Source organism: Drosophila busckii, chromosome 2L (genome assembly GCF_011750605.1).
Source record: "Drosophila busckii strain San Diego stock center, stock number 13000-0081.31 chromosome 2L, ASM1175060v1, whole genome shotgun sequence".
NCBI lineage: Eukaryota > Metazoa > Arthropoda > Insecta > Diptera > Drosophilidae > Drosophila > Drosophila busckii.
This window is the reverse complement of record NC_046604.1, coordinates 8,989,296-9,003,330: the sequence shown is the minus strand read 5'-3', so window position 1 is coordinate 9,003,330 and position 14,035 is coordinate 8,989,296. Positions and strand designations below refer to the sequence as shown.

At 37.8% G+C, this 14,035-nt stretch overlaps 1 protein-coding gene across 1 annotated transcript in view; it reads left to right on the top strand.

The window, feature by feature from the left end:
* LOC108608501 (centaurin-gamma-1A) overlaps window positions 1-14,035 on the top strand; it is a 60,463-nt gene that overhangs the window by 42,070 nt on the left and 4,358 nt on the right. Inside the window, exon 2 of the mRNA XM_033294888.1 lies at window positions 10,151-10,383. Within this exon, the coding sequence (XP_033150779.1) occupies window positions 10,151-10,383 (233 nt within the window). The remainder of the gene's footprint in view (window positions 1-10,150; window positions 10,384-14,035) is intronic.

Genomic DNA, 14,035 nt, shown 5'->3' with positions numbered 1-14,035 from the left:
AAGCAAACAAAGCTGCCTTGCTTTTTATAAAATATATTAAGAAACTTTAACAAAAAACTGCCAAAGTGCAAATTACGTGTCATGTGTCAAAGTTTGGCAACAATAGCAAACATAATTATAATATGTGGCGTTTGGGGCATAGTTTTCTTTACATTTCAATACTTTCCCAATTTGAAAACTTAGCATAATAATAAGCTTTTGTTTACGCTTTTTGCCCAAAACTTTAGAATTGCAAATGCAGTGAAAGGCGCTGCGGAAAGCGAAAGTAACAGAAGTAAACCCAAAATGACGCATTTCATTTAACTTTTGCTACAATTTGCAATCAGTCGACTTTGCTTTGATGATTACTTTGTGTGTGGTTACTGCCCCCTTTTTATGTTTTTTTTTGTTTGCCAAGGCGACAGGCACTTAACATGCAATTATCGATTCTCAAATAAAATGCGGGCCGCCACACTTGGCAAAAGAGAAAAGAACCTCGAGGTGAGGCGGTGCAGACATTGACAATCAATGCGAACTAATGACGTCAAAGAGTGCGTGTAAAAATAAACTAAAGGAAGAGCAACTGCCGTTATCAGTTTGATGCATCTTGAGCGGGTTATTTTTGAATTAACTTGGGGTTAGTAAGCTACTAAAGAGATCATAACAAGCGATAAGCAGCAAAGAGAAATGCGACAAGCAAAGAGAGCGTTGGCAAAAAATTCCATAGACTGCAGTATTTGACTTGATGCATTCTTTTAATATGAATTGCATATCAAAATAAAGCTAATAGCAATAACTTTTTAATAAATGCTATACACTTGCATATAAATTAGAAAATCAAAATAATTGTTGCATTACCAATTTATAGAATTGGCTTGTGCTAATGAAATTACTTCATAAATAAATGGCTAGCACTCAAATTTCGTCATACTAGTTGCTGTTTATTTATTCATTTGTTATTCGAATTGGCATTCTTTGACGCATTCCTGTGCATCTGATGTCACAAAATCTATTTTCAATGTGACCTCCATTTGATGCGCATTGCAGTCCCGAGTACTAAACGCAAATTGCAATTTCATTTAAAGCTCCAACACATGTGCTAAGCTCATTACAAATATTTTCTATATACATACATATATGATAGATAGACAGACATTATATATACAATTGTACGATAAGATAGCGTTATTCGCCCATTCTTTTTTTTTTTTTTTTTGTATGCTTTATTTTTATAGAGCTTATATAGTAACACTTTAGCTATTTGCGTTCATTCACTTGGTGTGTTAATTAAATAAAGCAACACGAACAATTCTATAAAAAGTCGAAAGTACGTCGCTCGTAGTTCCGCCAGAGATAAGACCGCAAGCAATTCTCAGTCTCAGTCTCAGCTAGGTAAAAAGATTTCGATATATAGTGCTCCAATTTCCTGCGACTTTTTAAAGACCTTGACGCCGACGATCCGATGCGATCTGCTGTGCGCTGATATGACTAAAAGCTTTGGCCATTTTTCAAATAGACGCATTTTATTATCACAGCCCAACAACATTTGTGTTTTTATTTTTGTTTATTTTGTGTATACTTAAACTTTTTTATATCTTTTTGTGCACTTATAACATTTGAAAATACATTTTTCATTTGCGCTTCACAGACAAAGCAAACTAAAGAACCAAGTACTGCCAACAACAAATTCATTTAACACATTTTTGGCGCAAGCAACAGCGAAAAAAAATGTATAATTAAAATAATACGCAATTGTTTATAAGCAAGTCTGTCTGGTTTCTTTAGCTTTTTATTTTTAATTGTATATATGTATACACATCATGCAGATCATGGGATCGTCGGCAATGTCACCAAGCAACTTGTACTAAACATGAGATCATGGCAATAAACATATTTCGAGTGTTTTTGCAAAAGTTTCACTTGGCTGGGAAAATCTAGAAAAGTGAAATCTAAGACATGCTTGACTATAACTAAATGACATTATAATTGGCCTGCCTGCCAGCCTGCCCGCCCGCCCACTCGACAATTCTCTGACCTCCAAGTCAAAAAAGCGCTTCCTCAAGCTCAAAGCGTGTGCCCTTAATTAAACTCTACAGATTGTCGCTGCATTAATCGACTGCCCACGTTAATTAAAGAATTAACAACGCCCACTAACGCCAAAGCTTTGCCTTTTAAGGCTTAACCGTCTGTAGTCTGTATTTTGCTTTGAGTCATCTCATTGAGTCTAGAATCCAATTGGCTGCTGCTGCTGCAGTTTTAGGTGTCGGGCCACGCGTTTCCAAACTTCTCGAACCATTAATCATTTAGAGCTCATGGCCAAGCAGACAAATAAGCAACTGTGACGACTGACTTTTTATGGTACTGCCTAGTTTTACCAAAATAGCGTTAAATGTTGTATATGATGCCAACGACTTTTATCTACGCACGCGCCGCAGTTTCAAATATGAAAACAAAAAACTGAAAGTAAATGCACCTTTAGCTCATAATTATCTTTATTTAAATGTTTCAAACGCATAATTTGCTTTCCTTTCTCGCTTGTTTAACGTAATATGTAATTAATGATGTTTTTCGTTCAAAAGAAATGATAATTTTAATAAGCAGTTGTGCAATTTTATTATAACTTTATTACAAGTCACTTATGAGCAGCTGTTGATAGAGCTTAGAATTCTCAACTTGTTCCCAACTTAAAATTCCCAACTTGTGCTTAGCAGTAGGCTTCTAATTCCCAACTTATGCTAAACGCGAGCAACGAATTCCCAACTTATGCTAAGCGCTAGCAAACGAATTCCCAACTTCTGCTAAGCGTAGCTTATAATTCCCAACTTGTGCTACCTTGAACTTAAATTCTCAGCCTTGAGAGCTCTAAACTGTTTATAAATTCAAACAAATTTGTTTTTGTTTTTGGAGCGGCAATTAGTTTTTGATGGCACCCACTATATTAAATTTTCTCAAGTGTAACGTCTTAAAAATGTTCCCAGACTGGCATTGGCTGCTATTTAAATTTCTCTATTTTTTTTGGGCCAGCACTTTGCGTATTTTCAATTAAATCAAGAGCGTTAAGGAAAAACCTGTCAAATGGCTGCCAAGCTGGAAATAAACAAAAATAAATAAATATGCAAATGAGTTGTGAGACAAGCGACACGTTTCAAACGGCGCTTCCGTTAGCTGGACACTTGTCCAAATCCACCACCAAAATAAGAGAGTGACCAACCAAGCTATTGGCTCGCTCGTCACAACGGGGTTTTCTCCCCAAATAAGCCGACTGCTCAGTTTTATTGAAGGCGGCATCTAACATAGAATTGAATCGTGCATAGTGAATAGTGAATAGACACAATGCGCTATGCTCACTTGTTGCCCATATTTGTATGTGAGCCCTGCGGTGGCGGCGGCGGCGGCCCCCGTTGCATGCCACCAAATCCCAAAAGCACAAAGCGCAGCGCGTCGATCTCTTATATGGCAACAAACAAAAACAAATAGCGGAAGTTGGTTATTTAGTATTTAGTTAGTTCTCTCTCTCGCTCGCTGTTGTTCTATGACTTTCCATTAAACAAAAAAGCGAAATGCCCATTGAAATTTCAAACGTGGCGAGTTGACACCCAAGAGGTTCCAATAAAAAAGTTCTAAACATAAAAAGCTCGCGTTGCTGATCATTAAATTTAAGCGCAACGCTTAGTCAATAATATTATATGCTATAATAAATGTGTGTGTGTGTGTGCGTGTGTGTGCGTGTGTGTGCGAAAGTTCAGTCACACTCAAATGATTCTCTTCGCTGGAACTTACATGAATCTTACAACATACGTAAACGTAACCGGTTCAAGTGGTTTCTTTGTGGTTTTTTCGCATTTTCGGTTGCCTGTTTTGGTGGGCAGTGTATGTGAAATTTACACTATGCTACCGCAGCTATAAAATACGCTTGGGGCTAAGCTAAGTTCAAAGCTACAGCAGCTTGAGTTGCATCACTAAATGAAATTGGTCGAGCAAGCATCTTAGTTGAGATTCCTTTAAACTTGCTGACTAGTGTAGTATTCAATAGCAGGCCGCAGACATTGCATTGGCGTATGACTGATAGCAGCTACTTACTGCCAGTTGAGTAGTTGCCTCCGCAACGGCAATCTCATGACTGTAATATGTCTTAAGTCATTGAACCGCAAAGATTATAGCCACCTACAGATTTAAACTCTTCAACACGTCTGTTTGGCAATGCCTTGGCTAATTTAATTCAATCTACTGTCTAACAAGTCTCCACCAACAACCGTCTTGTCTGCTAAGCTGCCCAAAAAACGAGCAAACCAGAACACGAAACATCGCACACGACGTTGTTTATGGGCACACAGGCTACACCCATAAATAAGAATGTAATGAACAGAACAATGGGCATCATAATTTTGCAAAAATCTATAGCCCAAGCAAGAGATGTAAACGAGAAGCGGCAGCGGCTGTAAACTCTGCTCAGATTTCTATAGAAAGGTCAGCCGAACCAGACTGACCAAACTTAGATCGCCTTTAACTAGCATGGGTCAGCCTTAAGGAGTCCCCCTGCTGTGGATAAGTAGAGTAAAAGTAAGCAATTTGATGATTTGTTGCGCTTGATCGACTTAGAAAGCAAAAGAAAAGTCAGCTGGTCAGTTCGTGAGTCGGTCGATCACTTGAATCGCATACAGCTGCTTTATTATACTTCTGGAATATACATACGCTGCTTAATTAGAGGCTAGCCGTTGAGAATCAATTAATTGAGTTGAAATTTATGGCTTTGCATTTGCCAAAAAAAAAGAAAGAAAAGACTTAAGAATATTTTTAAAAATGTTCTCAGCAAAATATTTTGTCTGGCTGTTTTGTTTATATTATATATTTTTAAATAATTTAAAATTTAAGTAGAATATATATTTTTATTATAATGTATTTTTGTATATAGAAATTTGTTGTTTTTTATTTTATTATTGTCGTAGGGGAATTTTTGTTATAGCAAGAAAATCATGTAAATATTTACATTTGTATATTTTATTAATTTCTTACTACTAACTCAAAATTTTCCAATAATAAACAAAGAATTTCATAGAAATGTTTTTCTGCACAATTTCATAAATATTTACCTAACAAATTGTTTTAAATTTATATAAAAACAGCTAAAGTATTTATAATTAAAAAACAATCACAATTTTCGCGCAGCGACTGTGTGAAAAAATATTTTCTCAGCTCAATTGTTGTTGCATTGCATAATGAAAATTTTACGCAACTTTGTGGCTAAGCGAGCAGCTAAGTAAATAAAAATTTGAAATTGCTCTCGCTCTTCGCTCTCGCTTCTCACTCTCAATAGGTAACCGCAAGACAATCAAATGCTCATCATAAATATGAAACATAAATACGTTTGCCATTTAGAGATGAAGTCAGCCATTGGCAGCTGGCAAAGGTAAGAGGAAGGACACGTGGAGAAAGGAAAGTGAAAGAAATCGCTGCACTTTTACTGTAAAAATTGTGCCTTTTGCACGTTTATTCTTTATTCTTTGCTTCGCAGCTGGCTGGCACTTCATAAATATGTCATATTTAATAGAGTACATCACTACTGGGGAAGCAAGCCACCACCAGTAGACAGTTGACGCCTGCATTGACTTAGTCCTAGACTCTTTCTTTTCTATTTTTTTGATTGACTCTCTCTCAGGGTGTGTGCTTACTTTTTACTTGGGAGAAAATATATTAAAAAAAAAAATGATTGTGAAACTTACTTTTTTTTCATTCTTTTTTGTTGTAAACTGATCTGTGTCATAAATTTGACATTTAATCGTTTGAGGAAAAAAAGGGCCTATAGATAAGTTTTAGATTGAGGCCTGGGATTGAGCAAGGTCTGGTCATTGGCTTTGTTTTTAAAAGAGATAAGATTGCGTCTAACGATTAGATTGAAAGCAATAGCTAGCTAGAACTTAAAGCTAACATTATATTATTAATTTGCTATCTTAATGAGCAAAAGAGATAAGATTGCAGCTAATTGGAGAATGCAACAACAAGTTATGACTCTCCGTTTCTCTCTGTCCACTCCGCTGTCAAATCGATAAGAACCTAACGCCCACTTTAAGATTGCTTTTGCTTTTATTTTTAAACAACAAAATTTTAATTTCATTGACGCTTTGTTTATTGTTTTCTGCGTTTTCTCAAACTAGTCAGCTTAGTTGCCAAATTTGTAGCCGCGACCTTCAGCTTACCATACGCAACGCATCTGCATAAATTTATCTAGATACTCTACCTGAGTGGCACATAAATCTTGCTACGCCAATGAAATAGCAGGCAGCATCTTAAGATCTCAAACTTTAACCCCTTCTAATTGCCTCGAGGCTCTAAAGGGCGTGGTTTTCACCCTGTCGCTGTCTCTCTCTCTCTCGCTCGCTCGCTACCTGAAGATCGTGTTTGATCTATGTTTGGACAGCTAATTGTAAGCAATTTGGCTTGGCAACAATTCATCAAAATCGAACACATGACGCCCGCGCAAAAACTCATTTATTTTATTCAGCTGTTAGTTTGTTTATAAATTTTGCTTTAAAGATGCGTAGACTGATGAAGTCACTCCACACGACCTGCTGGCAAGCCAACCACCACCCACTGTGCGTAGTAGTAATTTTCATATTTTCTATACTATATATAAAAAATGCCTGCACATGTCACATAACGTATTTGTCAGATACATGAGTTGCCCTATAGTACGACTGACTAATGAAGACCTAGTCGCTGCACTAGTTATCGATCAGCAGTTATGCTAATCCAACGGTTACCGCCCATAGAAAACATTGATTAACTTTACATAGGAAGCACCAATCACCAGTAAATTCCCCAACAGACAGACGCCTGCTCTATTCCTTATTTGATTAATACCTACAAATTGATGAATCGACCTAACTTACATATTAGGCTATAATGCTGCAATGCATAGTATTGGTGAATTTTTCTTCACCAATTTCAGCAATTGATACACCGACTAACGTCCATAAATAACATTGGTATTATTTACAAAGGGATATCATAGGCATTAACCAATTCAAGACAATCACCCATAAATTCTGAATTTGGAATTTGATTATTTTAATGTTGGTGAAGTATTGGTGAACTCATTACATACACCAACGAAATCACCAATTGATACTAGGTCGTACTGAAGGGTTAAGCTTTAATACTATAATATCTAGTATTCATGAATTCACTACCAACAATATGACCAATTGATACCAGACCGTACTGAAGGGTGTAGCTTCTCCAAGCGATTGCGTGACCAAACCTTGAAAGTGTCGCAATCATTCGTGCAGAACTTTGTCAATAGAGACACAGAGACGAACAGTTGGCCTGGAGAACACCTCTAATTGTATTGCTCTCTCGCTCAGACATCGCTCACACTTGGCCTTAAAAGGGTGTAAAGCTTGAATAGTTCTACATTACTGCTTATTGTAATTATTGCTAAGTGTGTCTGTTTAGTTTTTATGTATTATGAACTATTGTTTAACGGGAATTATTGCTGCTGCTATTCTATTCTATGATTGTAATTAATACTTTATTTAAAACTGTCTTTTCTATTTATTTAGTGTTGTTGCTGAAATTCTCTGCCTACACTTCCGTTGTAGCTGCTGCAGCTCTTCTGACTCTGTTTTAAAGTTATATTTATCTTGCCCTGCCTTTCTCTCCTGTGCATGCCCCTGTCTTAATCTTGTTTGTGCAATCGCCCTTTTTGCTCCTTTTTTGGGCTTTGCTAATTTTCTCTTTCTTGCATCTTTTGTAAGTGAAAAACTGTCTTTCAACTACCGTTGATCTTTTTCAACTGATCTCACACACACACACACACACACACATACATGAGCGAATACAATGCAAGTAAATCAGATTTTGGAGCAGATGTTGCACTACGCCAAACACGTAGGAGAGATGTGAAGAAATTTTAGCTGCCTGACTGATTTATTGTTGCTGCTTGGACGTCTCAGTGTCCCACTGTCCCACTGTCGACACGGTCAGCCTACCTAAATATTATTGTAGGCTCATGCAAATAGTGCATATGATTTATATACTTTCTTTTATATAAAACGCATTTTGGGCTACGGCTCATTAAAATTGCATTTTGCCATCAAAACAGCTTAGGCTCATTTTGTGGGCACTAATTAGCGGGCAAGGACCAAATTTTAAATTTTATGATTTTCATTATAAATAAATACAGCTGAGCTGGCTGCATTTGTTTTTATGCTTCAGCTGCAGTTGTTGACAGCCGCAAACGCTAAACGGCTATAAACATTATGAACGTTTTTTGAGTATTTTTTTAAGTCCTTTTTCCTATCTTTGGCTGGCACGCTTCCTTGGCTGATAAAATACGTAGTTCAAAGCAGCTGTCGAGCCTGTCATAAAACCTAAGCCTTGACTTGGGTCAACTCAGGTTAATAATTCAAATGAAAAAGAAATTATTATCATACGAAATTTTCATATTGTGCGCTAATTAAAATGCTTAACCCACATCAAGAGACAAAATCCTTGAACAGGGCAGAACTGCTTATCGCTTCTCAATGGGTTTGCTTTGTCTGCAGGCCAGAAATCTTAAATAGTAAACAAACAAACAAGTACAAACAAATGCCACCCCTTTGTACATCTATCTAACTTTCTCCCTAGTAGCGTTTTTTTTTATTCTTTGTAGGTTGGTTGGCTTTTTCTTGTTCTGTAAATCTTATGTGTAATGTCTTGGGCTGAGCGCTCGTTTGCATACGTAATTAGTTTGGGCATTTTGACAACGATGGCGACATTTGACATGAGTTTGAGTTACGATCGTTACAAAACTGTGAGAACCCCTTGCTCTGGTCTCTTTCTCGAGCTGTAGGCTTATCTTATCTTTTACACCTCGAGGCTGCTGTCTGGCGGTTTGAACTTTACGCCTAAGCCGATCTATAAACTGAGCGCAGACATTTGACATCATTAGTCAAACTTAGTAGCGCTCTCCCTGCCTGGCATTTGTTTATTATTAATTAGACTTGTGGGCTAAGCCTTGCAAAGAAGTTGAATTTGAAATGGCCTCGAACCAGTTGGACGCCATTTGCATTTGCATTTCAAATTCAATTTTATGTGCATGCAAATTGCAAAACCGCGCTAATTTTTTGTATATAATTCATAAAAAAAAGCGCTGCTGCCTTATATCAGTTTCAATACATAACAATGGGCATATTTATTTCATTTTAATTTGTAATTTTGCGCTTTGGTCAGCCAAACCAGTTGAACTTGTTGGCCCAGGCGAAAAACGTTGTTTCGTCCTTCGCAGTCCATTAACAAGCTCGAAACAAGTTTCTTCAAGACAACATATCCATGTCCATCTAAGGCCCTCGACTGTTTACTCAAGCAACTCTTAACAACTCATAATAGAGCAATTTTCACGTGTCCTTGCCGCGCCGTAAATCATCACAACTGGTCAGTTTTTTGCTTAAGAAAATAATGTATACATGCCATTGTCACTCCCTTTTTGTTTTGGGGTGGGCTGTAGAGCAGGCTAAGCCTCAAATGAAATTGATCGTGCCACTCGTAGTCTAATGGACGAGGTTTGCTCCAAGAGATTTACGAGTTGTTCTTTTGACATTTTTATAGTGTTTTTATTTTCGGGTTTAACACTCAGTTACACTTGAGCACTTGAGATGAGCAATTAATTGAGCAGAGCCTAAACGCAGTTGGAGCTTTCGATCACGATTACGATCACACGACAGCTGTTAACCTTGAAGCTTTCAGATTGCTCCTGGGCTTTCAAGCTAATTTAAATCCCAAAAGTGTTCAAGCAACTGACAATTGGCACAAAAACTTTGCAGCTTCGTAGTCAGAGCTAGAGCCCAGAGCCTACCTAAGCGGCAGACAAAGGAAACGAAAAGAATTGCCGAAACTGTTGCCAGGCATAAATAACATTTATTCAACATTAAAGCTGTCAATCAAACGCTCAACATTTGCATAAGAAGCATGCTTAATGATGGGATGGGAGAGGAGAGCGGAGAGCAGGAGCGACAAGCGACAAGCAACTTTTGCCTCCGACATGTCTTCCTATTTTTTTTTTTATCGCTAAACTCAACTAGGTCAAAAATGAACTCGTTTTCAATCTTGCTAATTACGTTAAACTAGTTTCGTTGTTAATGATGTTTTGATAAGCAAATTTTTAATTTATCTTCTTTTCTTCTTCCATACGCAGATTCCTTCGTTAATAGCCAGGAATGGACGATTTCACGTTCGGTGCCCGATCTGCGGCTGGGCATAGTTGGTTCGCTCAATTCGGGCAAATCAGCGCTAGTGCATCGTTATCTCACGGGTTCCTACATGCAGGAAGAGTCACCTGAGGGTGGACGCTTCAAGAAGGAAGTCTTCATCGATGGCCAAAGTTATCTCTTGCTCATACGCGATGAGGGAGGGGCACCCGAAATGCAGGTAAGCATAAATTGATGCAACAAGCTACACAAGTAAATGATGTAGCTAGCAAAGTTATTTTTTGGGCATAGACAAGGTACTACTAAGTGGGAAGAAAAGTTTCTTTATTTTCCCTTATCATCTTGTAAATATTTATATTGAGGTCAGACAAGCAGACAAGCGAGTGGGATGGGGGTAAGAAACCCACCCTAGTTGGGGGTTTCTCTCTTTTTATTCTATTATTGTGTGCTTAGCAGGTTTTTGTGCCTACACTGCGAAAAATGCCAAGTGATTTATGCGTTCCGTTTTTATCAGCTGTCTGGCAACGCCAACATCTTACTGCAGAACTTTTCCACTGCATGTCGCAGTTTTTGCCAATTATCAAGTTTTTTTTTCTGTTTGCAAACAAGAGAAATAGCCTCGAAGTTTCAGTTTGTTGCCCTCCCCTAGGCTGAGTCACTAAAAAGTAGCTCGACCTTTGGCCTGAGGCAACATTTTGTTGCAAGCTTACGTTTGTGTCTGTGTGTGTGTGTCTGTGACAGTTTTTGCACCGTTATGACACTACGTGATGCGGCAAGTTGGCCAACTGCCCAGCCTGTTCAATAAACTGGCCAATACACTTAAAGGTTAAAAGTTCGTACCCCCACCCGCCGGGCTCAAACTCTGTTTGCAACCCTCGCCGCTGGCGCAGCTTTGTTAAAATTTTGCACAATTGCGCTTGGAAAAACTGATTGCATTTTCCATCTGCTACACACACACACACATGCACGTAAACACACACATACACTTATGCAACATATAATTAAGCTAGAACTTTACCGCCAGCTATTTTGCTTATTGAAAAGCGAAAGAGATGGGGCGAGTTTATTGACTCATTGATTTGAAGCTTTTGTTTGCACAATTTTTGCATTTTGCAAATAGTAAACTATGTAGTACACTCTATTTATTTGCCAAGTCCCCTACGCTTTGCCAGCGGGTGTGCTCGCCTCTCTCTCTCTCTCTCTCGCTGTTTAAAAAGGGTGAAAGTGTGGATTATAAAATCTCTAAGCTGCTTTCGCTTTTTGCACAATTTTTTATTTGCGGTTCTATTTATGATCCTCTGGCAAGGGGTTGCTGTGGGGTGGGGTGGAGTAAATGGTTTGTGGCAGGCACACGACCCTCAAAATCCTTTAATACATCATAATACTTGTCTAAGCTCTCGGCGGCAGTTGACTGTTGAACAAAAACTATTGTTGTTAAAATTGCATATTTTTATTTAAGTTGCAATGCTATTGTTGCTATTGTAATTAGTTGTTATTAATATTGGCAAGTCAAGCATGTGACCTATATAAATGCAGCTTGCAGCAAAAGCTTGTACGCAGTGCTTGTTAAACTGTAGGCTGCCTGGCTGTCAAACTGTAACTCGGTTTCTTGGAACTTGGGCCTTGTCATTTGCATCTTTATGCAACATAATAGACCATAATTCAACACTGGCAAATGAACCCCCTTAGCAGCAACCCCCAAAATGTAACCCAACCACCCCCTCAGATACCCAGACAGATACACTAACTTCCATAATCATTTGTTATTGTTAACTTGTCAAATACCCTAAACAAATTATGCAAAAAGTAAACTTATAAAATAATATTTTATGCATAAATCAATAAATTTCTGCAGTGCTATATTTTCTTATAAACTTTTCGCTTTCATAAGCTTACAGGGTAGCGACAACCACAGAACAATAGCAATAGCAATAAAAATAAAAACAAAAACAACAACTTGCAACTTTCAGATGAAATCACTCAATGGCGTCGCGTCGCCACTCAGTCGCGCTTTGTTTTTATTTTCTTTGCTTGCGACAGGCGCAAGGATATCATTACCATACCCCATATATGAGTATATGAGACAAAGAGTGAGAGAGAGAGCGAGGACAACGACAATATTGCATGCGACTAGCGACAGTTGTCGATGTGTACTCCATTTGTATTCTGCTACCTTCAAGTATTTAGGGAGGAGTTCGACAGACAAGGGCAAGAAAGTAGAAACAGGCTTAGCTTAGAAAATATACAAAGCATTTAGTATGGTTTCAGAAAATTCCAGAAGAGTTGCGTTGATAGTTCCACCGATAGGTTTCAGAAATAAAATAATAAACCGAAATTGAAAAATATTTTAATCTGACAATAGACTTGGGAATGACTGGCATATGATAAAAAATAACTTAAAATTATAGATTGATAATTTAAACACAAAAAATGAATATGAAAGAAACAAATACTAAGCCGTAGGTAAAAGTGAACTGAAACTTGGTCAGAATTTAGGAAGGAGTTCAACAGACAAGAACAAGAAACTAAAAGCAGACGTAGCTTAAAAAATATTCAAATCCTTAAGCGTCTTCCAGAAGACTTGGAGCGTTCCAATTTCTACCAATAAAAGTCTAGTATAAAAATAAAATATATAAATATAAATAAGGAAATCGATTTATTTATAAATATTTTAATCAGACAAAAACTTGATAAATATCTTTACACTTCTATAAAAGAAAGCAGCATAAAAATTTATAGAATATTCCATTCAAAATTGTTATAAACTAAACTGCAACTTTCTCGGCATTGCGTTCAATTTTTTTTAAATTTAGTGTAGAATTTTTACGCAAATTTATTAAGAACTTATTTCATTTTTAACTTTGTGCTTTTATCTAAAAAGTTCTGCTGCCAACTTTAGTTTATAAACAAGCTGTTCCCATTTCTATGAGCTTGTCTGTACAACTTCCAACTTCATTCAATTGTTTGCTGTAGAGCATGTGTCACGGCTTCGGTATGTGTGTGTGTCTATATATATATGTGTGTGTGTGTGAGCTTTCCGTGACGCCGCCATTTGGCGCTGCATTTGCTGCAGCGTTTTATTTTTTCCTGCTCTTAGATTTTTTTTTGCTCGCTCGCTCTGCTTTCCTGTTTCCTCTGCATACATTTTCACAACAAATCATAAAAAACAGTGGCTGCAGCAACAGCAGAGCAACCCACCACCCACTACACACACACACAGACACACATACGCAGACAGTGAGTGCGACGGCAGGACAACGAGCAACATTTGCTGTGGCAGTTGTTTGTCGACTGGCGTCGCATGCGGGCGGCTTTTTTGCTCGAGTTCGAAAGTGTACACTGTGCTCTCTTTTCGAAATTTATAATTAATTGTATATTTAAGGTAAAGAACATTTGCTATTGCATAATTAATCGTTTATTGCCAGTCGAGAGTCAATCAATAGTCCTTTCATTGAATCCTGCGCAGTGCCTCATCAAAATACAAACACACAATAGCGCTGTTTACTGTTTACATCTCCATGTAAAAGTTCATTATCCTGCTGACTGCTGTATGTGTCTGCAAGTGTGTGTGTGTGTGTGTGTGTGTGTGTGTGAGAGGCATACAAAAATCATTAAAAGTTTAGCACACGGCAGCAAACGGAGGCAAAGCGGCTAAAGCATTCAAGTGCTTCATTAGCGACTTTCTCAAGTGTGTTATGTTTTTGAGACGTTGGACCCTTCGCTCTGTTCTCTGCTCTGCTCTGCTCTGCCCTGTCCCATTGTTAGGCGCGCTTCCGCCTTTTCTGTGTGTGTGTGTATGTGTGTGTCCGCTCAGACGTCGCCTTGAAGCTCACAAAGTCAAGGACTCGCGTCCAAAAAAAAAATTAAACTTA